Source organism: Peromyscus eremicus, chromosome 4 (assembly GCF_949786415.1).
Source record: "Peromyscus eremicus chromosome 4, PerEre_H2_v1, whole genome shotgun sequence".
Lineage (NCBI taxonomy): Eukaryota > Metazoa > Chordata > Mammalia > Rodentia > Cricetidae > Peromyscus > Peromyscus eremicus.
Genome location: NC_081419.1, coordinates 20,877,794 through 20,903,124, shown reverse-complemented (window position 1 = coordinate 20,903,124; position 25,331 = coordinate 20,877,794). Strand labels below are relative to the sequence as shown.

At 38.4% G+C, this 25,331-nt stretch overlaps 1 protein-coding gene across 1 annotated transcript in view; it reads left to right on the top strand.

Moving 5' to 3' along the window:
* The window catches only part of Lrp1b (LDL receptor related protein 1B), a 1,617,914-nt gene that overhangs the window by 1,017,574 nt on the left and 575,009 nt on the right, over window positions 1–25,331 (top strand). The window contains exon 33 of the mRNA XM_059258831.1: window positions 24,104–24,244. Within this exon, the coding sequence (XP_059114814.1) occupies window positions 24,104–24,244 (141 nt within the window). The remainder of the gene's footprint in view (window positions 1–24,103; window positions 24,245–25,331) is intronic.

The window sequence follows — 25,331 nt, the reverse complement described above, 5'->3', positions numbered from 1 at the left end:
TGTTGATATTTATTCAAATAAGCATTAAAATCTGAAACAAAATATACATATAATCATCTCTGATATGATATACATTTTATATATGCAATAAGGAAGGAGTATATTGTATAGTGTCTGTTCTCAAATGAACTAAACAGCTTAATGGAACAACAATTAGTAAAGAATCCTCTAACCACACAGAAGCCAAAATGTTCCAAAATAAAACCTTCCATAAATGAAGTGCTTTAAATTGTTCAAGGTAGTCTCACACTAGATCCAACAGCATTATCTGCTGTAATAGTAAGAATGAGTGATCTAGCAGCAACAGAGATGGCTAAACATTTAAGATCACTTGTTATTCTCACAGACGACTCAGGTTCGGTTCATAGCACCCATATGATGGCTCACAACCTTCTATACATTCAGTTCTAGGGGATCCAGTGCCTTCTGAGCTCTTCCAAGACCGAGCACATGGTGCACATACAGGCAAAATACTCATACACATTTTTTAAAATATAATTGATGGTCTATATAAATAAAGCATTCTAATATCTAATTTCCAGAACTTACTGTACACAGTTCTCACAAAAATCCCCTGGGAGAAGGACCATTAGCATTGCTTCCTTTAGAGATCCCAGCTGAGGCTAGTCAGCCTAAATTAATTGCTCAAGGTTACACGGTTAACTGATAGTGCCTTTAGCTGTCTTAATCATAGTAGTGACACATTAAAGCGTGCATTCCTTGAGGAATTTATTCAGTAGGTGCACTTATCTCAAGTCACATGTGCACTGAGAAGTATATAAAGAATTTACTTTTCAGTGCTACTTGTGATAACATAAATTCTTTAAAAAACAAATAAACAATAAATCCCCTTAAACATATCCACTATAAAGGAATAACCAAATATACAATAGAACACCCATAAAGCTAGTTTATAAAGTTGCTGAAAGTGAGGTTACCATCAGTTCTGGAGCCACAGTGAGATACCACAGATAGAATGACTTTAATGATAAAAATGTATTATCTCAGAATTCTGGCAACTGGACACTTCAAGTCCAAGAAGCAGGTGTAAGGGCTGGGACTGAAGTGGTACAGCATGTGCCTAGCAAATACAACACCCTGAGTTCAGTCTCCAACATTGAAAACAAATCCCTGTTGCTACAAGCTGATTCCTGATGAGGACTCTCTCTGCTTAGGAGAGCAAGATGCCCAGTTATTCTTCTAATCTTGGCATGAGTACCTTTGTGATGACCTTCACTCACACCCCTCACCTCCCAAAGATCCCATACTCAAATTCGAACATATGGGGTCACAACTTCAAACATGAATAGGTCAGATGAAAACTGAACAAAGCTTAGCTGCTTTAAAAATATATTTATCTATTGATGTATTTCTAAAATATAGCTTTAAATGAAGATAACTAGGTTTCAAAAGTCCTGCAGAAAGGTTCATTTTAATCACATATTTGTATGGTTTAATCATGTGATTTTAACTATTTTGCTTAAATATTTAGCCTAGTAACTATTATCAAGACCATATAACTCTATACCAGTTTACACTGTAGTGTCAAGTGACATGATAACCATACTTTGGAGATAATGTGACTAAAGTATTACTTGTAAAAAACATGGGGGTCACCTGTAGTCAAAGCTAGATTTCTAATTATTTTACTTTCTCCATTGGGAAACTTCCTTCCACACCAGAAATTATCAGTGCTGGGTGACTTTGTCCATGGGGACATTTAAAACATCCTCAGATATATGAATAATGAAATCACTGCTGTCAGGAAGGAGATAAGGACTAGGCTACTGGCAAGCACCCTTCAGGTGTAGAACAGATCCCTGAGATAAATACTGGGATAAAAATCTCAGTCATTCCGAGATTGAGAAATCTGCACTATTCCAAAGACTCCATTGATCATTGGAGGCCATGCACATCTACATAGATAGTTCTTATAGTTTTTGTGACTGTGGCCCTATTGAAGATTAGAGACAAAAACCAAACAAACAAACAAACAAACAAAAAACATAAAACATGAAAACAAAACCAAAAAATCCCCACAACTTATAAAAGAGAGAAAGTGAACTCTGTAGTTCATAAAAACTGATAGGATGAAGTATTCTCAGAGAGAAAGAGTGACCAAAATAAAAGAGTAGATAATGCAATTATTTTCTGTTTCAGTGGTTTGAAAGAAACGGGGCTGGCAAGATGACTCAATAGGTTAATCTCCCTGCTACCAAGCCTACGCATGAGAGTTGCGTCCCTGAAGTCCACTGGAGTAAGCACAGAACTGTCTCAGGCATCTATCCTCTGAATAATTTTAATCTAAGGAAAATAATCAGGATTTCTCCCCTCTTACTTTTGTACTTAAAAATTGTCCTTTTATGTCCAGAGAGATGGCTCAGAGGTTAAGAGCACTTGCTGTTCTTCCAGAGAACCTGAGTTCTATTCCCAGTGCTGACATGGGGGGTCACAACCAAATATAAAGATCTGGTGCCCTCTTCTTGCTGGTAGGCATGCAGGCATGCAGAACACTGTACACCTAATAAATAAATCTTACAAAAAGGTTGTCTTTATACTGCTATTTGAAATTGCATTTTTAAGTCATTATTGTCTATAAAGTTATGATTCCAGTTTAGGCTTTTTAAGATGATAAGAACACCGCAGGATACCAAATGATCAACTCTTGCCAGTTTCTGAGGAGCTGGCATCCCCAGGTGGGAAGTTTGTGACAAAGATCTAATTGGAGATGTTTCGAAGGGAACAAAAAGAAAAAAAGTTCAATTAACTTAGGACAAACAAACCAAAAATTATATAATTTAAAATGCAATTTTAGCCGGGCGGTGGTGGTGCACGCCTTTAATCCCAGCACTCGGGAGGCAGAGGCAGGTGGATCTCTGTGAGTTCGAGGCCAGCCTGGGCTACCAAGCGAGTTCCAGGAAAGGTGCAAAGCTACACAGAGAAACCCTATCTCGAAAAACCAAAAAAAAAAAAAAAAAAAAAAAAAAGCAATTTTAAAGCATGCAGCTCTTCCTGAGAAGTGTTAAATAAAAATTTCAAGGAACTAGATAGTAAACATTCATATTTAAAGAAGAAAAAATAAAGAGGAGAGAAAAAATTCAAATTTGGAAGAGAACATAGGATACGTCCTGTGTTTGCTGCATTCTCATTGTGAAGGCTGAATAAGGTAGATGACATCTCAATAGAAGGATCATCCCTAGAAAGCAAGAAGTGATGGGAGGGGGGTGGGAGTAGGCAGGCATGATCTCTGAATGTTGTATGTAAATATGGAAAATATTACAGTCAAATCCATTAATTTATACCATTAACATAATTTAATAAATTTTTAAGAAATTCAAATTGGGCCTAGGCCTATACATTAGTCCTGGGTGTATAGCATATGTTTAGTGATGTTTGAAGTCTGGAATCCTCACCACTCTCAACAACAAAAAAGAGACTTGTGGGTGGTGGGGCGCTGTTTACGTTGTACAAGCCAGAGTCCTTCCACTATGTGGATCCAGAGGCTCCAGAGGATCATGTGAGCTCATCAGGCTCCGCAGAAGGGGCCTCGGCTGCTGAGTCTTCTTGCTAGCAGCTCCTAACCTTGTTTTCAATGGCATTGCTTTGAAGATAAACTAAACGTTTGTTTTGTTTGTAAACGCTACCACCACAGACCTTGCTTTCCTTCTCTAGAACCTTAAAAACACCAACTGTTTTTCTTGGTTTCAGAGATCTGCTGAAAGGGAGAATTCAGGCAACAAGCTGGTTAAAGCCAAGCTGAGGGGAAGGCTCCACAGTTGCCTCCTGGGAATGTAGCTTGATTCTTTTTTTTTTTTTTTAAACCAAAAACGTTTAATGTAATTGCAGACTTAAAGAATCCCTTAGCTTCATCATTACCATTAACATGTTAACATAAATATTGCTATACATAGTTACAATTCTCCCAATCTTACAACTTTAACTCTTAAAAGAACCATTTGAATTTTCTTGCTAACAGACCATAGGGAAAACTGATGTTTTCACATCAAACTTAAATATTTCCTTAACTTTACAAAACCAGGGTGCATTAATATCAATAGGTTAACATAATTTCTACAAACATATATTCAACCTCAATTCACTCATAACTCCTCCTTTTTTTTATAAAATGTTTTTAAAACAAAGCTGGGTTGTGGTGGCGCACACCTTTAATCCCAGCACTCAGCCAGCCTGGACATGAGTGGGGGTAGTGAAGGTAGCTTGATTCTTAGTGATGGTGAAGCTTCTGTTCCATGCTCCCCACGTTTCCCATCTATTATACTCAGAGTTGTTACTAATGAGTTTGCATTTCATTAGGGATAAGGAGAAATTTGTAAAACATTTCAAGTCTTTATGTAAACAATAAACAAAGCGTATGTAAATAATAAACCAAATGCCCAGAAAATGAGGAATGCTATTGTACTTACTTAGAGTAATTTTGACTTTAAAGAACTCCAAGTTTCTTGTTTAAATTTCAGCTCTCCTAAAATTAAGAATTTGAATATTTGTGTTTAAGGACTAGTATTTCACCAGGTAACATTATATAGATTTCAGAAACTAATTTATTTATAAAAAAATTGGTGTTTATAAAAAATATTGGCTCTTGGTTCTAGTTTTTAGAAGTTATGTAGTGAGACACATCACTAAGAGCAAATATGCATAGAATATGGGGCATATGACTATGAAGTTATTGAAATGAAGTCTTAAAAGCAAGAAGTATAATTCCAGTTACTGCTTGTCTCTGGAATATATGAAATACCATTTGAAATTATATTAGCCCTTTGTATAATTATTACAATGTTAGTAACTACCTGAGTCTTGTAAATATATCCTAAGAAAAGTTGTTAAAACTTAATGATATCTAACTTAATTACATAAAGCAACTTTTCATCAAGGATCCAGGGATGTAGTTGTTAAATTTGTATTTCATGTTGCATGGGTGTGAATCTTAGATTTGGTATGTAGAATATATCTTTTTGTTTGTTTGCTTTTGTTTTCTGGTTTGTTTGTTTTTTTTAAGACTAGGTTCCACTGTGTAGCCCAGGTTGTTATGAAACATGCTCTGCAGAGCAGGCTAGCCTCAAACCCAGAGGTCTGCCTGTCTCTGCCTCCTGAGTACTTGGATTAAAGGCTTTGGCCCTCACTAACTAGCAAAATCCATCTTATTTTAAATGTACTATAATTACACTATGCATTTTCAGTGATTTTTGTTTTTAAATCATGGTTGATGTTACTTTGTAGAATACTTGGAGCAATGTCACTTAGCTCAAGGAGCTCCACATACATCTACCTACATTTCCTAAGCCATTAGTCTTCTAACTGCCATAACACTATTCATTAAAGTAACAGTAATATATGACATATAACCAGGCAATTTGCCCAGCACTAAGTACAGTGCACAGTTGTCTTCTCTAAGTACTCAACTAGCATTAATAAAAAGTAATAGCCCATCAAAATTTACATTAACAGTCTATGAGAAATCTCTAAAGGACTATATGTGATATTTTTCTAGCAATTTTAGTCACCTTAAAAAGCTCTGTTCTGACATGTTGCTCTTCTTAATGCTAATTGTCTAGTAAACTGGATAAATACAAGCAGCAGACTGCATCATGGTATTTTTGTAATCAAATGATAATTAGTGACCAGAGAATATTGCCATTAACATAAATAATCAGTCATTTCAGCTGTGCCATTCCTGAAGCTTTAAGTTGTGATTTCCCCCATGTGAGCTGCTGAATGGTAACTATCAAGAATCGTTTTCATAATGAAGATTTATATTGTTCAATGTTTAGACTATTAAAAATACCACATGTGAAATGTGTATTTTTGAAATAGGGCCACCATTATTATAAATTATTTTGTGTCTCCACTTTAATTTAAAAGGAAATGGTAAAATATTTAGAATGGAAAAAGTCAGAATCTTCGCTTCAAAACAGACTTTTGGGTAAGACTCATCTGCTTTTGCACTCAGAGAAACCTTCCAAAACTCCATACCTGAAACCATTGGTATTAACAAGTCCTGTTATTTTTTTCTTATGCATACATATTTAGAATAAAGGTTCGTTTTCTTGTTACAAGGTTAATAACAACAGTTAATAGTAAAATAGAGTAATTTAAATTCTATGCATTGATGTATAAGGTCTGTCTCTCCCTGAATGTTGTACTGTTCTCTCCTACCCTTCTTTTGATGGTTTGAAATGCTACATAGGCTGCAGGATGAAATGAAGTGGAGTGGGTGGTTTATTAGGCACTCTGGCTGATACTTTTGTAGTGTGAGTGTGATAGCAAGCCCAAACTAATGCATTTATTTTCTTCAGAAGTTCTAGAGTAGATTTTTGTGCTGCATACATCTCATCAATCACAGCATGTAATTATATCTCCTCATTAAGTGGATCACTTGTACTTTATTTCTCAGAAGCAGTTGATGACTTCTTGGCATACTTTAGTTGCTGGTCCCATTAGTCTGTGCATTAGGATCATTATTAAGTGAAACAAGGGTCCTTGGACTTAAGCCTGACAGTCAATCTTATCCTCAAAATGGCTGCTCAATGCCTAATGGGAAGGTTGCATATACAGTGTGGAGACTCTGGACCAAGGAACAGCTTGGGACAAAAAGCTGACTGGGACAATCAGTTTTTCAGATTATAAGCACTCAGAATCACACAAAATATATAAGTCTCGGAGAATTTATTTATGGATTTTTCCATTTAGTATTTTTAGACTGCCGCTGATGAACCACAGACAAGAAGAATACTACTGTAAAATAATTACAACTCTCTTTCAATCCGAGACTGAGAATGAATTTTTTAAAATTGCAGAATCTTAGATCAGACACCTACTCATACACTATAGGTATCAACTCATCTTAGAAAAATAAAACCAGGATGTACAAATTACACCACGAATTCCTTAGTAATATTCTTTCAAACTGAAGATATGTTGTGCCCAAAGGATCACTAAGAGACTGAATCTAAAGCAAAAACAGTCTTTAGTACAAGTTAATTCTGGCCTCTCCAACTGACTCAGCAACCGAGCAGGAGAGACCCCCCAGCAGCACTGGTGAAAGATTTTGAAGTGGCTAGACAAAGAGGGTGAGGCTTGGGGGCATTCCAAGACTACCTATCTACAGACCTGGGATTGGCTCACGTCCTAGCTAGGGGTATCTGGACTGAGCTGATTGGATCTCTTGGGTCTAGGGAATTGCAACATTGTAGTGTCAGCAGAGGGGCACCTGGAGTTGTTTGTCCACTTTTGATTGGCCCTTCCCTGTGGGGTGAGGAGTTCAAGACTCTCTCTGTAGCTAGGGCTGAAGGTCAAGGACAGTCTGGAGTAGGGGGCCATCCTGCTTACACCTTTTTGCTGTGGCTGCAATTCTGCTAAGGCCTGGGTCTCTCAGATAAACAGCGATTTCTGCTCTTTACCTTTATATTTGGCTAGAGGACGATGGCCACAGGATTTTCTGGGCCTGTCCGTGCCTTTATTTAGATAAGTTTTTTTTTTTTAAAGTACCCTGTGATTTAACATAGGTATGCTTAACCTAAATTCAGTTTCCTTTTTCCTAAATGATATCAACACAATATAGTATATCATTAGAATATTAGAGCTGGTAGGATGGCTCAATGGGTAAAGCGTGTGCAGCAGAAGCCCAATGACCAGTTCAAGTTTTTCTTCCATACAAAGGTGCAAGGATAGAACCAAACACAAACTATCCTCTGAGCTCCACACATACAACACAGCGCTTACACACATCATATAGACAGTTATGATAAATGTGTCAATTAAAAAATTAAAGTTAAACATTATACAGTTTAAATTGTCTCTATCATTTCAACTTTAATTAACATCTCTTCATGTTTAAACTATACCCCTCTAGTAACATCCTAAGCAATGCAGGAAAAATGAGGCAAAAAATACATGTAACTTTCAAAGGACTATGTATTCACATTTTTAGATTGTATTTTTTCTATATAGTTATCAATGCAAATATATTAAATATGAACAAGATTCAAGGGCTAGTGGTGAGGCTATTCATTTTGAATTGATTCTTAAAGATGCTACACTTGGGAGAAAAGTAAGAGGGTGTTTTCTACATGTAGATGATCCATAATTAATTTAATGAGGATGGTTTAGTTAAGGCAATGGTAAGACAACAGTATTTGTGGTACACTAGCATTGTAATTTGAAAAAAAAAATGTTATTGAAAGGTGAGTTTTCCTCATCATCTCCAAGATTGCCTTTAGTGAGGAAATCCTGGAGACCATCTATAGTGTAATATTTCTTATGTTTCTATTGGTTAAAAATAGAACATATGAGAACTGCATTGTGAGCTAAGGAGATAGTCCAGCCTTAAGTTCTTACCATTAAAATATGAAGATAAATTTGATCTCTACAGCCAACATAAAAAGTATAGGTGTCATGTGTTGTGACATACACCTGTAATCCCAGCACTGGGGATATGAAGACAGTCACGGAGCACCAGGCTAATGAGAGACTGTCTTACAAGAGACAAGGTGGATTGCTGCACAGACACTCACGTGTGTTCACACAACACACACACACACACACACACACACACACACATATATAAACAAAAAAGATGCATAGTTACAGAAACTTATCATAAAAAAATGAATTAAATTTCCATTTTACTTAACCCTATTGTAGACTGGACAGTTACCTGATCAGCCCCTTAGAATATTCTCTTCTTTTTGAAAAAGACTTTATATTTTTAAGTCATTTTCATACGAATTAGATCTTGATACTTTCTATATCTTTTCCCTCATTTGTGTGTGGGGGATGTCTGATTATGAGAATTATATTCAAAGCTGGGCTCTACTTTGTGTATACGATGGTTAATGTTGACTGTTAGCTTGATTGGATTGGGGGACGCCAAGGGGCATAGTAAAACATTTCAGCCTGTGTCTTTGGGCAGGGGAGGGGTTTGCAAGAGATAATTGGTTTGTGATGTAGCAACTAAGAAGAAGCAGGGTGGGGCCAGGAGGGAGCCATCTGAAGGACACATCCTGCTGCCACCGGCTCTTTTTCCTCTGCTCCCCCGTTTTCTTTGTTCTAACACAAGTTCCCTGTGTGGTGGTGATTTTCATCTCCAGTCCACAGCAGTAGACACAAGTGGCCATGAATCGTGATTTCCCAGGGATGTTGATTTCTCTTAGGTATTTGTTTCAGAAGTAAACAACCAGTAACCCTGTATAATATCAAAAGTCCCATCATGATATGACTCATAATACCAGCACCCGGGAGGCTGAGATAGGAGAAATACTGGAAGATTAAAGACAACTGAGGCCACATAGTGAGTTCCAGGACAGCCTGGGATGATGGGTGAAATCTTTAAATAAGATAAAATTTTATTGAAAATCCCAGATATGAACATTTTCTTTGTCTGTAAATTCTGTTGCAGTCTTTATTCCAAACCAATATTCTGATTTTTTTTCCTAATACACCAAGTCCATATGTAGTGGATTCCCAGGTAGGAGAGTAGGGCTCTGGGAGCAGTGAATACTGACACTTGCTGAGACTTCCTCGACAGGGGAAAAACGTAGTTTTGCTCACTTTATAAATTATTTGTAAACCCACATTCATAGCAGAATAAAGTACAAAATAAAGCACTATGGAGTGGTGCTCACCCTACAAAAAGGCGGCTGTTTTCTGATCCAAGAACACATGTAGTAAGCTGTAATTCCATCCAATCCAATTTTAAAGTACTGAGTTGCAATAACACAATATGTTAATGCCTGGTTATTTAAATGGGCATCATTTTCCCTGAAATATGCTTTAATGTGGGGATTTTAAATGGTTTTATTTTCAAGTGAATAAATATATCATATTAAATAATTTGGAAAAGACAGAGACATGGCAAATGGGAGCACCAAAGATCATTTATTTATAACAATATTCATACTTTAACCTTTTTCTTAGTAATATATTGATATTTATACCTCATACATATTTCTAGTCAGTAAATTTTACAATATTAATTATTTGGCAATGTCAAGAGTTAGATACTAGCTATAATGACATTCATATTTTAATAATGACAGAGCATTAAATTATCCAAGATAGAACAGCCATTTAATGTAATTTTTAAAATATTGAAACCTTATAATATACAGCATGTCCATGCTGGGTATAATGATAGCTTCTCATTCTCATTTGGTATTTAAAAATGTTCAAGAATTACACTGTGAAGAAAATTTAGAGTAATTGAAACCAAAGTAGAATTATATGACTAATGGTAGTGTAAGAAATTGTAAGGAAAAAATAAGGTGAAAAAAAAAGTACTGGTGTTCAGAGACATGTTTTTGAGAGAGAGGGGCAAGAACATCATTAATTTCAAGCCATTCTTATCTGTGCACACTATCGATTTGAGGGGCAGCCTGAGCTACATGAACCACTGTCTCTAAATAAGTCAATAATTAGATCAGATATATTAATTGGTCATTTAAATCAAAGATTTGCATTAAAAATATATTAACAAAATGATTTTACTTTGCATTTCATTTTGTTATAAGCATTGCTTTTAGGTTCATAAACACCTATATGATTTTTTTTTCTGGTTTTTCGAGACAAGGTTTCTCTGTGTAGTTTTGGTCCCTGTCCTAGATCTTGATCTGTAGACCAGGCTGACCTCAAACTCACAGAGATCCACCTGGCTTTGCTTCCCGAGTGCTGGGATTAAAGGTGTGCACCACTTCTACATGACATTATTTTAATGTTTATACAATAATCCCCTGTGTGCTAGTATTTTACTTAATTGCCTGTATCTACACATTTATTATTTCCTTTTGGGTGGGCTAAAGAGAACGGTGGTTCCCTTTGGGTTCAGTAGTTATTTGCACAGCTTCCTGGCAGGTTTGGATGTAGCCAGTCTTTTCTGAGATAAATGGCTTATGCGTTGTTAGGCTTTGTGTCAACCTCTCCTCCTGTCCATTCACTAGATTCTGTCAACAGATGAAACAATTCTTCTGTATCCTCCTGTTTGAAATATATGCAGAGACACCAGCTTCCTTTCTTTCATTCCAAATGGTAATTATCAGCCCCTACCCCATCATAATTGCTTAATCACAAGACTTTTCTCATTTTGTGGAGCATCCACCCCCCTCCCAGCCCCTGCTCTACCCCCCCCCCAAAAAAAAACTCCCTAAAACTCAGGACCAAATGTTAATCACAAAGATGGGATGAAGACCACCGACCCAAATCATAATAGCCAAATCAATTAAAACAAGCTTTTGGTTTTAAATTCGTGGATCTGGGCTGCTCCCTAAGAGAGGGTTCCAGAGATCAGCATTGGAGGTGAGGAAAACAAGGTTTTTTAGAAAGTTCATGGAGGGCAGGGCAGTGGTAGCGCACACCTTTAACCCCAGCACTCGGGAGGCAGAGCCAGGAGGATCTCTGTGAGTTCGAGGCCAGCCTGATCTACAGAGCAAGTTCCAGGATAGGCTCCAAAGCTACAGAGAAACCCTGTCTTGAAAAATCAAAAAAAAAAAAAAAAAAAAAAGAAAGAAAGTAAGTTCATGGATAGGGGTTTCCAAATGGGGGATTGGGCAGGCAAAATAGGGGGGGTTAGAGGAGCAGAACCTAAGCATAACAAGTTAGGCCTAAGGACCCCCTGAAACAAAGACATGATTGCAGGGTGGCCATGACAACAGGCAGTCATACAATGTAGCCATAACAACCCTTTCAAAACAAAGGTAGGGTTGCAAAAGGTTATAAACAACTCTTGGGAACCAAGACTTAACTGCCATTTGTACAACAGGCAGTGAAGAACCATTTGTAGTGGAGGTTACAGCTGGGACAGAGCCCAACCCATGAGAAACAGGTTTGATCATAAACAGGAATGAACCTAGTTTGTCTCTATAATAAGACGGCTTTACTAAGATGGAGGCATACTAAGATGGAAGCAGGCTGGTTCTTCACAGAACATAAGGAAAAAAAAGATGCAAGTCTCTTAATTCTCTGAGCCCTATTACATGAGAAATTTGCTTGTCACAAATGCAATGTGTCCTTCTGGATGTCTCTAATAGTGAGGATAAATCTACACAGAAATGCATAAAGCACATGTCCAGTATGTATGAGACCTTGGCTGCAGTCCTCAACACTGCAAAATGAAAATAAATAAAATATGACTACAAAATAAAAGGCAATTTCAACAAAATTCATGAGCAGAAATCACAGAAATGGGAGAAAAGGCTTTCTTCTACCTTCTGAGGTTCAGTGTCTAGTGGCCTGTGAAAGTAACCAGTAGAAGAGAGGTGAACAGAAGAGAAGACAATTTATACCCATGGGATTCACAGAAAAGACTGAAGCTCAATGGGGTGGTAAGAACTGGACTTTTGCAGTAGTTTAACAAAGGAACAGAGTCTGGGATTTCAATAGACATAAATAATGAGGAAATGACTTGGAAATATGAGGAAGTAACTAATGGAACCTAAGGGATTTAAGAAAAGCTTGCTTGTGTGCACACATTTCAGCACCGACTCTTGGGTATAAGTCATTCTCTTCTCTTTGTGTGGGAGAGAGGAATATTTTCAGAAGGGGAATTTATAATATCTTTGCAAGGGAAACTTTTCTGTTTGGAAGCAGATGATGTGAGGGTAGAGGACTCCTGCATCTGTTCATCTTCAGCCACCAAAATAGGGACGCTTCCCTTGTTATGGTGGGCTTACAGCAAGCTCACCATGGCACTGCTGTGGGAATGAGCCTAAATAAATGCTGCTTATGATACCCTGATTTCCTGCCGCATGAGCCCTGCAGCTGGGGAACTTGGGTGGCTTCCCCAGGGATCATGTGGCTGACTGAAATCTTAGGTTCATCACCATCTGTGAGGTGCCAGGAGGAGTGCCTTCCTTCCTGTGACCTCCTGGGAGCAGATTAGCATTCAAAATCTTTAGGGCAGAGTCTGCTGAATGTAGATCATTTTGCACCATCATGAAGCTGAAAAACATTTTATGGAGGGCAGCTTCACATTCTTATCCCAAAGTGACATTCTACAGTGACATGCTCTCATTCCTCCAAATTTATACCAACTGGGAACACTAAAGCTCATTCTGTGTGTAGCCACAAGGGAAATGTGTAAAAGTCAGAAACGTAGTGCAAACTCATTCGTGGTTCTATTTTTCTGTTCCTTTGTCTTTTCTTTTGAGACAAGGCTAGGCCCTGAATTCATGATCCTCTTTCCTCACTCCCAGCCCAGCCTGGGATGCCACCATTACAGGAGTGCAGAACCATGTCTAAACTGTTTATGTGATAGAGTAAGAATAGTGTAGTAACACATATGCTTTAGATTTTTTAGTTGACTTATTTCATTCAATGTTGTTAACAGTTATTGTCCTTGCCATTCAAGTGACTTGTAAATAGTTTGTGTATTAATCTATGAGGGAAACTAATACTAAAAGTAGAAGACACTGAAGATCACTGGGAGAATCTTTCCCACAGGAAGCATCACACTAGGTTTGTGAGGCACCAAGGAGAGTTCTGTCATGTACTGCTGGCATCCTTGAAGCCACTCAGGTTCTGGCATTGATGTACTCATTGGAGGAAAAGAGAAAAGAGAGTAAGATGCATTTTTTTTTACAAAGAATCTTATATGTTAAACAAGGAGATGGACTTATAAAATGCTATAAAAGTGTGAGTGCTGTTATAGGACTAGATTTGTTCTAGTGGTCGAGTCTAGGAAACACTCAAATAGAGGTATGTTTGAACTTAGTTTGGAAATGTCTTTCCATGCTTTCGAGGCAGATATGGCAGTGAATGCAGCAATTATGAAAGTCATGCTGATGGGGTTAATCCATTTCTGTTGCCGTAACACAGTGCCCCAGATTTTTTTTTTATGAAAATATTGATTGTGGCTCATATCTGGAATCTAAGGTCCAGTGGCCACATCTAGGGGTGATCTTCTTAGTGGAAGGTATTCAAAGCAGTGACTAGCCTTGAATGTCTGAAAGACAGCCCTCTATGTGTATCTCCTGGTGCCAACTCTATAAATAAACCTACCAGAATTTGCTTATGGGGCTTCCCCCTGAGGAGCCTATCTAATCTTAATCATCTCCCAAGCCCAACTTCTAAATTCTATAGTCAAAGTAAGTTTCTACTCTTTTAATATTTCTCATTTGGAGCTAAATTTAGGCAAATGATACCTTGAGGGACACATTGAAACCATGTCCAACATTTAGCAGACATACTTGGAGACTCCCCTTTTGGAAAGGATAAATCCTACCAACTCCATAGCATCCTGATAATTGAGGTGGTAGAAAGTGAAGGACATAGTTGAGAATCTAATTTGTACAACTATGATAAAAAAAAATTTCATATCTATGCCATGTATGTAATTAAATGTTCTAATTGTCTACTTTGTTACCAGAGCTATCTGGTCTTACCCTTTACCCTCCTTCTCTTCAACTTCCTTTTCCTTATGTAGACTTCAGGGATCATCAGTCTTCGCTGAATAACTTTGCTGTCTTTATTACTAAATACCTCAGCAAGCACTCACTCAGAGTGGACTTGTTTCTGCCAGTGGATTACTCACTCTCTGAGTCAGTCTCCCTTCACCATCTCACAAATGCTGGTAACACAGTCAGATTATCAGCTTGAAAATTAAATGGCCTGTCATGTCATTTTCAGGTTTTTCTCTGTGTAACCTCAGAGTCAGCCCTGAACTCTCACTGAAGCCAGCTGCTCACTAGAACTAAGAATTGCAAGGATTTTAGGGCCACCTCTGTTAGATCAGGGTCACAACAGCTTCAAAACAAATTCTGAGTCCTGTATGACCATCACTCCTTTGCTGTTCTTCAAATTATCTCTTTCAAACAGGAAATAAGTCTTGAAAAAAGTATAGAAAAGAAACTTCTAGTCTCCTCACTGCCGTCAGAAACAAAGATTTAGCACTGGGCTTCAGATGAACTACAGCAAGCCCATCTCTCACAGTAAGGTTAACAGGCTGATGGCTGCTGTATCCAGACACAGCCTCCTCTGGACTATCCAGGTGGAGGGGTGGTCCTGAGTCACAATAGGTACAGCATAAAAATGCAACGGCCCTGGCATAATTATAAATACTAGTAGCATTCTCTTTTGCAGACATTTCTGTAGTTCACCAAACTGTTATATATTTTCTTTCAAAATTAGCGGCTTTCCAGAAGGTGTTTTTTGTCAGTTTATAATTAATATATCCCAGAAAAATAATTTCATTTTTTTTCTGCTTTACTTTCTGTTACATAGTGCTTGTTTGTTCTCTAAATATTTATATTTTTTTTCTGGTTTTGGTGTCTTCAAAGAGTCCCTGTGTTGAGGGATTGGTCCCTAAGGTGGCAGTATTGGAAGATGCCTTTAATAAATGAAACTGCTAGAAGGTCTTCGGTCACTGGGGACAGACCAGATACCTTCGAGTTATCTCAACAGAAGTGTGATGAGAGAAAGAAGTCCTGCCTCTGTCTTTCTGATTCCTGCCTTGAGCTATATCCTGCTTGCTTCTGTGCATAATCTCACTGCTCTTTGACATGCTATGACACACCAGGAGTTGTCCTCATCACAGAACTAGCTCAGTGTTATGTGGAATCTAAAACTCTGAACAAAGTCAGCATCCTTTTTTATGAAGTTAGCCTGTGTCTGATATTTCATTCTGGTAATAAACTTATGACATAAAGCAATGATTTGTAAGTATGTAGCATTTCTTGGCTGTTTTGCTGTGTTTCTGATAGCTAGAAATTGTTTACATATCATCTACAATAACCACACTGAAGAGCTTTCTACTAGCTCTTTCTTGAAAGCACTGGGCTAGACAGCTTTTCCCAAATGCAGAACCTCTTAATATTTCAAGGTGGTTTGGTTGCTGCTGCGGGCCGCAGAAATATATCATAAGAACTCAGCTGGTTATGGCAAAGTCACTACCTGGAGGGATCAGAGAATTCCTCCAGAGGAAGCCAAATCCCAAGGAGTTTTTGCTGTTATTTGCCTTGTTATATATCAGCTGTATTCTGTTATGAAAATCATGTGTGCCTTCATTGTTTTCCCAATTGACTTTTCCCTAAGAAGGGCTAACAGTGTGGACTGATCACTCTCTGGACATACACATTCTAGGTATTTGGAGAATAGCCTCAGGAAAGGCTTTCTCTGGAATCAGATATCTCCCTTAGCCACTTTCAAGGACTAACAGTAATAACAGCCCACATGCAAAGTCTCCTGATTTAATTCTACAAAGAGACACCACCTAGGTCAGGTGGATGTTAAATAATAGCTTTACACAATTCAGCTCGGACCCTCCTTTCTTACAGCCTTACTAACTTTATAGACCTTTAACTCCTTACCTAACCATTTCTAGGAATATTTGGATAACCTTCTGCACTGACAGCTATGCTCAGCCCAAACCCCAGTTCAAGCCTCCCTGTAATTAACATCATTGGCAGCATCTGGCCAGGTCCATCCTCAGATGGAGGAAAGTACCAGAGATACCTTTGTACTCTCTAAGAACAGACTGAAGCATCCAGGCTACCTGTTTGAGAAGGCCTGGCGGATGTGCCAATTAAGCTTTACTTCCTCCTTTCCCAAACCTTACCTCTAGTTCCAGATCTCCCTTTAACTATCACCAGAGGCATCTAGCTGTACACAGGTTGCCTAGCGACTGAGCACACTTTCCCCTACCCTGCAGAAAAATAGCAGATAGCTTGGACAGATATGAGTCACAGGAAAAAAGAAGACAGTTTTATTTTCTCCCATTGACCTAGCAACTTATAGATTCTTAACATTTTCTACTAATCACGTCTAAGATTATAGTTGAGCACATAAGATTCCCTCTTCTTAGATATTACCCTAATTTAGCCTTTAGCTAATTCATTTCCCCACTGGTCACTTCCCTTTGTGGTTGCAAATGATAATTAACGGTTATTGCCTCTCAATGTGGTTCTGTTTTGTTTGTTTGTTTGTTTTTTTGTTTTGGTTTTTGGTTTTTCGAGACAGGGTTTCTCTGTAGCTTTGGAGCCTGTCCTGCACAAGCTTTGTAGACCAGGCTGGCCTTGAACTCACAGAGATCCACCTGCCTCTGCCTCCCGAGTTCTGGGATTACAGAAACCACCCGGCTTCAATGTGGTTCTTATTACCCCTCCGTTTGACCCTGGAAGCCTGGCTTTAATATACCAGGATTTCCAGGGCACAAGGACGGAAAAGAGAAAAGAGAATGAAAGAACTAGACGGGTAAGAACTTGACAGGAACTAACTGAGGCGGGGAAGAACTAGGTTGAAGGGCTAGAATAGAGTACTAGAGGAATGAGATGGAAGACGAGGAAGAGCCAGATGGGAAAGCCCTAGCTGGGTAAGAACAAGCTGAAAAGGACCTAGATGAGGCAGAGTTAAGATGAGAGAATTAAGATAGAACTTAGATAAGTATAAAGCATAAAGAGAAATCAGGCAAGAAAGGAGCTAGGCATGAGAACAGAACTGAAGCTGTGTATAAAGGATGTTATGCCAGAGGAATTAAAGCAAGTGGACTATAGAGCTCAGTGTGCTGAGATTCTATTTCCTGAAAATAGTCCTCGCAGTTAGTAGTTCTCTCTCCTGAGCCCCTGGGATGTATATTAAGGCTGGTCCCGCTAATATTATACAAGAGGTTGCTGCCTTCCTTAAATGAATAAATTAAGGATTGAGGGCTTCTTATTTAGCAGGAAAGTCATGAATCTTAACCTTTACTACACATTAGTGTAATGGGAGGTTTTAAATATTTTTAATGTCATGCCATAGGCCAAAACCACTCAGTGACCGTCTCTAGGGAGAGAAACCAGCATATTTCCTAAAGTCCCTTGGCTGTTGTTTCAGGTAAAGTCACCGAAGCAGCAGCATCAGCACAGAAGAAAAGTCTGGAAGTGTTTTGCTATGGCACACGTGGGCTTCACCTTATCTACCAAATCATCAGCTCTTGGATGGACCTATCACTGTGTGGTCCAACAAGCCCAGATGATGGCAGATCAGGCTATCAAATCTTAGAAACTGATATAGATTACCACCCATTTCCCACTCTGTGCCTTTTCCAGGCCCAGTGTCAGGAAACACAGATAATATTAAAAACATCATAAAGCTGTTTAGACAGTGGGAGTGCTGGCTTTATTGAATTGTTTTCTAAGTTTTGTTTCTAATGGAAAATTTTTAGAGAGATTTATTCCTCATTAATATCACAGATGTTTAGGGAGTTTCCACATCATGTTCAGTTGAAAGCAATACAGAATGCTGTGAAAAATACAAAGAAGATCAAGATAGCTTCCTCAGGCCCAGGAGCTTTCATCTCCTCTAAAGTCAAAACTAGTGGAAGTAAAACAGAGCAAGCGAAGAAACAGAAAGGCTGGCAGTTATGTACGAAGTGGTGGAACTCACTGGAAACGGGATAGGTGGCAGCCTCAGCACACAGTGGAATCAAAAACTTCCCTGAAGAACAATCTGCATGAATTATTTTCTCATAAATGTGTAGAAGCAAATGCCAGAACTGTGCCCATTTTCTTCATTGCTTCTTCACCTTTATCTACCTTTTCCTCACGGCTGAGACCCAGAATTGCTTAAATAAACAGATGAATGGTTATTATTAGGTAATAAGACTAGAGAATTAGAAAAACAAGACCCAGGTGAAAGGATCAACTCAGTTTTAAATGAAAAGGGAATTTTGAATTTGAAGTAATGGTAAGCTCATTTGGAGATGATTAAGAAAGAGTTAGGGATGACTAAGAATATGTATGTATTTAATTTTTTCTTTCATGTGAAGGGTGTGTGTGTGTGTGTGTGTGTGTGTGTGTGTGTGTGTGTGTGTGTGTAGGTCAAAGGATGGTTTTGAGGAGTTGGTTTTCTTCCTCCTCAGGGATGTGGGGATGGAGCGAGCTCAGGTTGTTGAGTTTGCACTGCTGAGCCATCTCACTGTCTGAGAACATAGTTTTGAAAAACTTAGAAGAGTTTCCCAAGATTCTTGTGCTCTTAGTTTCTTCTGGGTTACTGCCGGGGTGTCTGCAGCAGTAAGTTTGCTGCCTTAATTTTAAATGCCCTTTTTTGTCCTGTCCCAGTTAAGTTGTTTGTGTGAAAAATGTGTAGTTGGGTTCTGGAGGGTGCTGGGGATCAGTTCCCCTGTGGTTTTTCCTGTTTGGAAAACAGTGTCCCGCTTGCCTCCGGATACAGAGTAACCATTCCTTAACCCCTGCTGTTGGAGGGGTATATAAGCCCATGTTGGTACGAATAAAGAGAGCTGCTTCCCTGACCAACTGAAACTGGGTGTCTAGAGTGCTGTTTAACCTCGGCGTCCCTCGCCAGATTTCGTGCTCCAGCTGCGCAGGCCGCAGCACCAGGGTACCTTTTGTGCAGATCTTCAGTCCTTCGGGGGATATAGATGATCTGGTTATAGCTGCCAAGTTGTGGTTCCTTAGGTTAAAACTCCTACCCATGTGTTTTATTCCTGTTACCAGTCCACCAGCGATTGAATCACCCTCAGTAATACCACACGGCTGGAGTTTCTTAGAAGTCACTCCCCCTCCACACATACATCAAATACGTGTGCCACACAGCCATCTCTGCCATTTCGGTGGTCATGGAAATATTTGTGTGTTTTTAATTGCCTCCAGTGATTCAGTATGTGCACGATTTCTACTAGGGTATAAAGCCGTGGGGTAAACAACAGCCTCAGATGGGGTACTTCCTGTGGTTAAGAAAGAAAGAAGTTTTCTTATATGTTTCCTGATCTCCTTCAATAATAATAAAAAGCATTAATATATGGTGGGTGTTGAGTGAGACACTGCCTTAGCCTCTCAAGTATTTAGATTATAGACATGAGCCAAAAAACAAACAAAAAACAACAAAAAACCCCACAAGGAATAGTTATATGTACTATATTGAACTTATTTGTCTGTTAGTTTCAAAAACATCTTTATTTACATAATTTCTATGATGAAAATATTGTTTCTAATTTCATTTTTTATCATTGTACCTAAACACTTTCATCAACTATATTTCTGCATTGGAAAATACTGTGTATAATTCTCTACATTACACTCATAGATTTCATTTCATTTAAAGATTGACTAAATATTGATGAAAATTTAAGATTGTGGATAACATTTGATTATTTCTTGGTACAGTGATTTAAAACCTGAGTCACTTTAAAAATGGGAAAAGATTAATAATACTAAGGAGACTATTATCTTCCTTTCACTAATTAATGTTTTGGTCATGAGCTTTTTCTGCATAACTTTTTGTTTTCTTATAGAATTTAAATTGTTAAGAGTAGCTCCCTAACAATGTAAATTAATAAACATTTATTGAAAAAGGCATAAACTGTTCAAAAAATTTAAAAGGTCACTATAGATGTACAGAATCCAGTGAGAAAACATAGCACCTAAAAACATCCACACATTTAAGAAACAAAAAATTGGAACAATATCTCTTAGCAGTTCATTAGCTAAGATGTAGGATTATGTTCATGTCTAGATATGCAAGTAATAAAATCTGTATTCCATATGTCTTAGTCAATCTTCTGCTGCTATGAAGAGATACCATCATCAAAACAACTCTTATAAAGGAAAACATTTAATTGGGGCTGGCTTAGAGTTTCAGAGGTTTTGTCCATGATTGTAATGGTGGAAAACATGGTGGCACACAGGAAGATATGTGTGTTAGGGTTTCAATTGGTAAGACACCATAGTGAAAAATTGCATTCAGTCCAACTTCAGAAATCCCCATCCATTGTCTATAATAGTCTCAACACCATTTAAGAGGCTAAAGTTCAAGGTCTCTTTGGAGATTCATAGCAATCTCTTAACTGTAATCCTCTATAAATTAAAATAAAACCCACATCATATACTTTCAACATACAATGGCATAAGATATATATTACCATTCCAAAAGGGAGGAAAGAGAACATAGTGATGAAATACTAGGCCAAAGCAAGACCAAAAACCAGCAGGGCAAACTCCAAACTCTGCATCTCCATGTCTGATGTCAAAACACTCTTCAGATCTCTAACTCCTTTCAGCTTTGTTGACTGCAACGTACTTCTCTCTCTTGGGTTGTTTCCACTGCCTGTTAGCAGCTCTCCTTGGCAGGTAACCCACCACTGTGGCATATTTAACATTTTGGCATCTTCAACAAAATTCAGACTTCACTTTCATAGCTTCACACAATGGCCTCTCCAAATGGCCTCTTTGGGCCTCCACACAGGGACACCTCTGACACATTCCTGGCCTCAGCAGCTTTTCTTAGGCATGGAAGAAGATTATACACACCCTTTCTTGTATCCTTGACTCTAAAGGATACTCATAACCACATGGCCAAAGTTGCCAAGTTCTTCTGCTTGCTGGGGCTGGAACATGGCCCCCTCATTCAAATACATTTTCACCAGCTTTCTGCTTTTGATGGTTTCCTTCACTGCCTAACATTGGCTGTCCTGTAACTTGATCTTTAGACCAGGATGGCCTCAAACTCAGAGATCTGCCTGTCTCTGCCTCCCCAGTGCTGGGATTAAAGATGTGCACCACCATACCTGGCCCTAAGGTTTTCTTTAATCCCTTTTCACAAGTTGAAATTTTAGCTGGGTAGTGTGTTGCCCTGGGGTCATCACTCCCTTTACCCCAGTTAGTGTCAGACTCTTCTTTAAACTTTGTAATCTCCCCGAGTACTGGATTTAGCTCCATTACACGTCCTGGTGTTCCTTTTCTCCTCAAATTGTACATTTTTTATTTTTATTTATTTGCCATGCTTGCACCTTTTTATTACAGATCTGCATAAGACTGACACTAATAACCATATGACACAGTCAACACTAGGCTGTGTTTAAATCTCTGCTGCCAGCAACAGTAATCCAAAACTTTTAAATTTTGACTCAAGCAGAATTTTGAGCAAGGGCAAAAAAAAAAAAAAGCCAAATTCTTCATTAAATATCACAATAATAATTTTTAGTCCACTTACTAATATTCTTCTCCTCTAAAAGCTCTTGGGTCAGGCTGTCCTAATCCACATTACTCTCAGCACCACTGTATTCCTGCTTCTACTAGTATTCATAGTGGCATTAAGCCCCAATGGAAGTGTTTAGCTGCTTTCCCAATCCAAAGTCCACAACCTGCCTACAATAAGCATGGTCAGGCATGTCGCAACAATATCCCAGTCCAAGGCACTAATTTCTGTCTTAGCCAATGTTTTATTACTGTGAAGAGATACCATGACCATGACAATTCCTATAAAGGAAAACATGTAATTGGGATTAGTTTACAGCTTCAGAGGTTTGGTCCATTATTGTCATGGTGGGAAGCATGGCAGCATGCAGGCAGATATGGTGCTAGAGAGGCAGCTGAGAGTTCTACATCTGGATCAGCAAGAAACAGGAAGAGAGAGCATTGGACCTGGCTTGAGCATTTGAAACCCCAAAAGACCAACCCCAGTGACACACAAGTCCACACCTTCTCCACCTAAGATCACACCTCTTAATAATGCCTGATGACCTATGTTCAAATCTGTGGTGGCTATTCTTATTCTAACCATGTCACTGTATTAATTAGAAACTTTGCTGAGAGCTGCTGGTAGCAATGGCGTTACCAGAGGCCAGAATATACAGCAGATGGCAATTGATAGTTCAGGTGTCAACCCACCAGATGGATAATTCTCTGTTGCAGGAACCTAGTCAAGCAAGGCTTACAGGACCACAGACTCTGATAACCAGTTGCTTCTGTCTATAATTTTTCTCATGTGCCACTACTTTCTTCCCTAAAAAAATAGCTGTGGGGTTCTTTCCACATGTCATTGGTGATGTGTTTTGTACTTTTTGAGCGCATATATCTGTGGATGGTAGGAAAGATGATTTCCTTTTAAGCTATATAATTTTGATAAATATAAATGTACTAGGATATGCTTCATAATTAGATATATTATTCCATGAGGACTATAAGACACTTAGGCCCCGTTTTTTATCACTAGCTCAGACTGACAAAAAGAAAACAGCATTTTTTCTCAGTTCTAGACAAGCTACATACAATTAGCTGATTTTAGGCCTCAAAAAAATTCAAATTAGAATAAATGCCTCACAAGTTAAACCTTCACAGATAATATACAAGGACAAATTCCCAAATGTCTAATTATGGAACCAAGGTCAGGCACAAAGCAACTTTGGGGTTAGTAGCCTGCTTGCTAAGTCTGGATGATAAAGACCTACTCCCTACAAAAATTCCTCAGCATCTTATTTCACTGGGCACTGTGCCCCTGGCCTCAGGTTACAGCCTGAACCTTGCAGCTGGGAATTGCTATGGTAAATTTCTCCCTCAGATGTACCTTTTTTACTTTCCATGGGATGGATATAAGGGGAGACAGAACAAAAAAAAAGAGAAGAAGAATTTGAGAGAAAATGAAGTGAATGGTATGATCAGTATGTGTATGAATCTTATTCCCTCAGATAAATAAAAATGATTCCTAAGTCCCACTGCTATGAAGGAATTCTTTTTATTACTCTGGATACAGTCCTGGGAGTTGGTCTCTCAGGCTGCCATAAAACACACTTTTATTTATATCTGTATGTATTTGCATATTATATAGCTAGTAAGAATATTCCTTTAGTTTTCATTTTGAGACAAGATATCATGCATCCCAAGGCTGAAAATTAAGTGATCCTACTGCCTCAATTTCATGATCATGATAGGTAACTGTTCTACTAAGTGACCTACATCACTAGCCTGAATATTTGTTCTTTAAGAAAAAATAAAAGTCATTTGATAACTACTTGCTCACTTGCAAATGAAAAGTTAGTTTTCTCCAAAGGAATCTCACTGGGAAATCAAACTATTCTCAAGGGCAGGCCCCATGACCAGGAGTAGATGGCTATGAAAAAACAAACTCAGAGGCATCTTTGGAGGTTCATTGTCTCATAATGTCTTGTCAGGGCTTTACCCGTCCCTCTTTATTTAATATTATCCGATTATTTTTTATTTTTATTTTATTACATATCTGTACAAAACACACATTTATGAGTATATATAGAAGTGATTTCAGCATTTGCTTAGAAATGATTTGAAATATAACAAAGTGTAAACCAGAAAGTTTTATATTTTATTAATTTTTTATTAGTAAGTTGATTATATTTCTTTCTTCTATATAGACAAGAAACTCTGGTGGGCAGACCAAAACTTAGCTCAACTCGGAACTTGTAATAAAAGAGATGGAAGAAATCTCACGGTCCTGCGAAATAAGACTTCCGGGGTTGTTCATATGAAAGTGTATGACAAAGAAGCACAACAAGGTAGGTCCCTCCACGGCGAACATAAGACACTATTTGAGTAAGGTGCTATCGCTTTTACACCGCTTTCTCAAGGAAACATTCTTGGGCTCCTATTCTTCTTGCCTTTAGTTAAGGTATTGGGGGAGGAGATCCCGGCTAATACTGAAGAAAAAATGTCTTTCACATAAGAAGCATAGCGACTTTAAAAGATTGGAAAGGCTTCTGTAAGATTTTCAGTTTTTCACTTAATTGACATTTTTATCTAGCACTTGTAGATGTAACCAATCATCTTATTAAATAAGAAACACAGAACCAATGCAAAGAAGAAAGCCAAGAGGTCAGAGCTAAGAGCTAAAACCTTACCCTTCCTCCTGCGGTGGTCCTACCTCTCCAAAAGAGAGCTACTTCATGTGTTAAAGTCTTTATAAAGACTTCCAGTTCTGCCTTCTCATTGGTTGTAAACCCAACCATATGACTGCCTCGTCACTGCCTGTCTGTATAGACCTCCAGGTCTTCTATGGTTGGTATTGAGATTAAAGGAGTGTGTATCCAATGCTGGCTGTATCCCTGAACACACAGAGATCTTCCTAGCTCTGCCTACCAAGTGCTGGGATTACAAGCATACGCCACCACCGCCCGGCTTTCCTATGGCTTGCTAATAGCTCTGACCCCCGGGGAACTTTATTTATTAACATACAAATAACATTTTAATACAAATAAAATATCACCATAAGCACTTGACTAAAAACTGCAGATATACGAACAAATATTAAATGAAAACTTACATATTGTGTAACTAGTCCAGAAGTCTTCAAATATACCACATTGACATGAGAATTTCACATCTTAAAGCACAGCATTGTTTGGCCCTGCACATTTGCATTTTTGTTTCACTTGTCCAAATGGTGGGCTGCGAAATGCAGTGAAAATAGCAGATGGTTTACATAGGTGGACTTGTCACAGTGCCCAGATGGCAATTGGATTAGAGATCCAGCCAGTGCATCTGAGCACTTGCTAGTCCTATCTTAGTCATTGCTACAGGATGCATGACATTAGCACAATCCTCTTCTGAAAATGAAAATCGTTCTTCACATAAGCATACAACTTC